The sequence below is a fragment of the Cicer arietinum genome, chromosome 6, assembly GCF_000331145.2.
Source record: "Cicer arietinum cultivar CDC Frontier isolate Library 1 chromosome 6, Cicar.CDCFrontier_v2.0, whole genome shotgun sequence".
NCBI lineage: Eukaryota > Viridiplantae > Streptophyta > Magnoliopsida > Fabales > Fabaceae > Cicer > Cicer arietinum.
Window position 1 is genome coordinate 36,809,992 of NC_021165.2, and position 2,962 is coordinate 36,812,953.

Consider the following 2,962-nt stretch of genomic DNA (forward strand, 5'->3'; position numbering starts at 1 on the left):
TCCTTTATATAATTATTATTTCTTGTGGCATTTCTAGTGACTAGGGAGATTTAAATGATGAATTCTGTTTGGCAGGTTCCCCCAGGCACCAAACCTGGTGCGAAGGTGGTGTTGAAAAGGAAAGGTGTAGTGAGAGGTATGCACGTTGATATTATTTGGAGAAATTTATTATTTTAAGTATGCATTTTGTGAAAATACATTCGAACAATGTTGGTGATAGCGCGCTGTAGTGGAGCAGTCCCTAGCCGCTACAGGACATGCAGTACCGAAGTTTAGTGTAGCAGCCACATGTTACCTCATAATGAGATAAAAAATTCCTTAAGAAACTCTTAAAATTTAATTGTTAGGCCTTTTGATTGTATATTCTAGGATTTTTTTTTTTCAATTAAAAACATCATAACAGCATTTGAGCCTCTCACTCTGTCTCGCTGTTAATACCGGTATCAATTAGGAACAAATAGCGTAATTGAAACTGAATGGTGGATTAGGATCAATGAACCCTAATCTCTTTGTATTATTGATTGAATAGAAGAATTACAAGGAATTGTAGAGAAAGAAGGAAAACAGATAGATGGGAAGAAAACAGATAGATGGGGAAGAAAACAGAAATCTCTAACTGATTCCCAGAATCAGTTACTCCTACTCCACTGTTTCCAAAAATTAACCCCCATTCCTCTTTTCCCTCCTATTTATTTTATTCCCACTAACTATTATTCACTACTTAGTTATTTTCATTTAGTGCCAGGCTGACGCCTCACATACACTTTAGTAATAGGTGGCCTACAGTCCTTCTTAGCTCTATCAATACTCCCCCCCAAAAGAATGACCTTGTCCTCAAGGGGAAACCGAGGAAAAGAGTGCTGCAATTGTGTAGCAAGTTCCCACGAATTATCACATGCTGGTAACTGATCCCACTGGACCAAGACCTCCAAATTCCCATCCTTATCCTCCCTATATTGCAAAATATCAGTTGGCTCCACTTGTAATTCAAATTCCTCAGAAAGCATTGGTGGTAATGGCTGCTGTTGGTGACCCTGCTTCAAAGCTTTCTTTAGCAAAGATACATGGAAAACTGGATGAACTCTAGCAGATTCTGGAAGTTCTAAGCGATATGCAACTGGACCAATCCTCTCAAGGATTTGATAAGGACCATAGAATTTAGCAGAGAGTTTCATGATAGGTCTATGAGCCAAAGACTTCAGCTTATAAGGCTGAAGTTTTAAAAATACCTAATCCCCTACTTCATATTCAACTTGTCTTCTATGTTTGTTGGCCTGTGTTTTCATAACATCTTGAGCTTTCAACAAATTCTGTTGTAACTCTTGTAAAATCAAATCCCGTGACATCAACAGTTGGTTAACTACGTCTATCTTAGAAGTAAAAGTACACCCTTTAATCATTGTCGGGGGATCTCTTCCATACAAAGCCTTGAAAGGGGTCATTCCAGCTGAAATGTTGTAGGTGGTGTTAAACCAAAATTCTGCCCAAGAGAGCCAGTCCACCCAACTTTTTGGTTTAGGTCCAGCAAAGCACCTGAGATAAGTTTCCAAACTCCTATTGACCACCTCAGTCTGGCCATCTGTCTGAGGGTGATACGCAGTGCTGTACTTGAGTGTAGTTCCAGCCAATCTAAACAATTCCTGCCAGAATTGACTCAAAAATATCTGATCCCTGTCTGAAACGATGGATGTAGGAAATCCATGTAAACGAACTACTTCTTTGACAAACAAAGCAGCCACATCCTTTGCATTGAAAGGATGCCCAAGTGGATAAAAATGAGCATATTTTGTGAGTCTGTCCACTACCACAAATATAGTATCCTTGCCCTTAGTTTTAGGCAAACCAGAAATAAAATCCATAGAAATGTCTTGCCACACCTGTGTTGGTATTGGTAATGGCTGTAACAAACCTGCAGGGGCTAATGTGGAATATTTCTGTCTTTGACAGATATCACAAGCCTCTACATACTGCTTTACATAGCTTCTCATACCTTCCCAGTAGAAAAAACTGGAAACTCTCTTGTAGGTTCTGAAAAATCCCGAATGGCCTCCAGTCACACTGTCATGGCATTCAGCTAAAATCAGAGGAATTTTGTTAGAACCCTTTTTCAAAACCAGTCTTCCTTTGTATAACAATCTGCCTGCTTGAAATTGAAAACCAGGATGAGCATTAGGATCACAAGCTAAATCCTGGATCACCTTCTTCCATTTAGGATCAGTTTCCATTTCTTGAAACCAATCTTCAGCATCAGCCAAATCAATTACAGAGATAGCAGTATACATGGTTTTTCTTGACAATGCATCTGCTACTGTATTCTCTTTGCCAGGTTTAAACTGGATCTCAAAATCCAAACCTATGAGTTTCACTGCCCACTTGAATTGCTCCTCACTAAACAACCTTTGATCTGTGAGGAATTTCAAACTCCTTTGGTCAGTCTTTATAACAAAATGTCTACCCATGAGGTAGTGTTTCCATTTCTGAACAGCTTGTACCAAAGCCATCAACTCTCTCTCATAAACTGATTTAACTTGAGCTCTGGGGGAAAGACCTTTACTCCAAAAAGCTAAAGGTTTCCCTTCTTGCATCAAGACAGCCCCTAGCCCTTTACTAGATGCATCAGTTTCAACAATAAATGTCTTAGAAAAATCAGGTACTGCTAACAATGGTAAACTAACCATGGCCTGTTTCAGAGTTTGGAATGCTGTAGTGGCTTCCTCATTCCACACAAAATTGTCCTTCTTCAATAAGTCAGTCAAGGGCTTGGTGATTCTACCATAATTCTGTACAAATCTCCTATAATAGCCTGTCAGCCCCAAAAATCCTCTTAAACTCTTCAAGTCTTTAGGAACAGGCCAAGATTTTACAGCCTCTACCTTTGTCTGGTCGGCTGCCACTCCTGCCTCAGAGATAACATGACCCAAATACTCTAGGCTTGGCTGAACAAAACTACATTTTTTTTTTG

The 2,962-nt window shown here is 39.5% G+C and overlaps 1 protein-coding gene across 1 annotated transcript in view; it reads left to right on the plus strand.

The window, feature by feature from the left end:
- Positions 1-2,962, plus strand: part of LOC101504293 (chaperone protein dnaJ GFA2, mitochondrial-like) — a 21,691-nt gene that overhangs the window by 14,871 nt on the left and 3,858 nt on the right. The window contains exon 16 of the mRNA XM_004506438.4: positions 76-136. Within this exon, the coding sequence (XP_004506495.1) occupies positions 76-136 (61 nt within the window). The remainder of the gene's footprint in view (positions 1-75; positions 137-2,962) is intronic.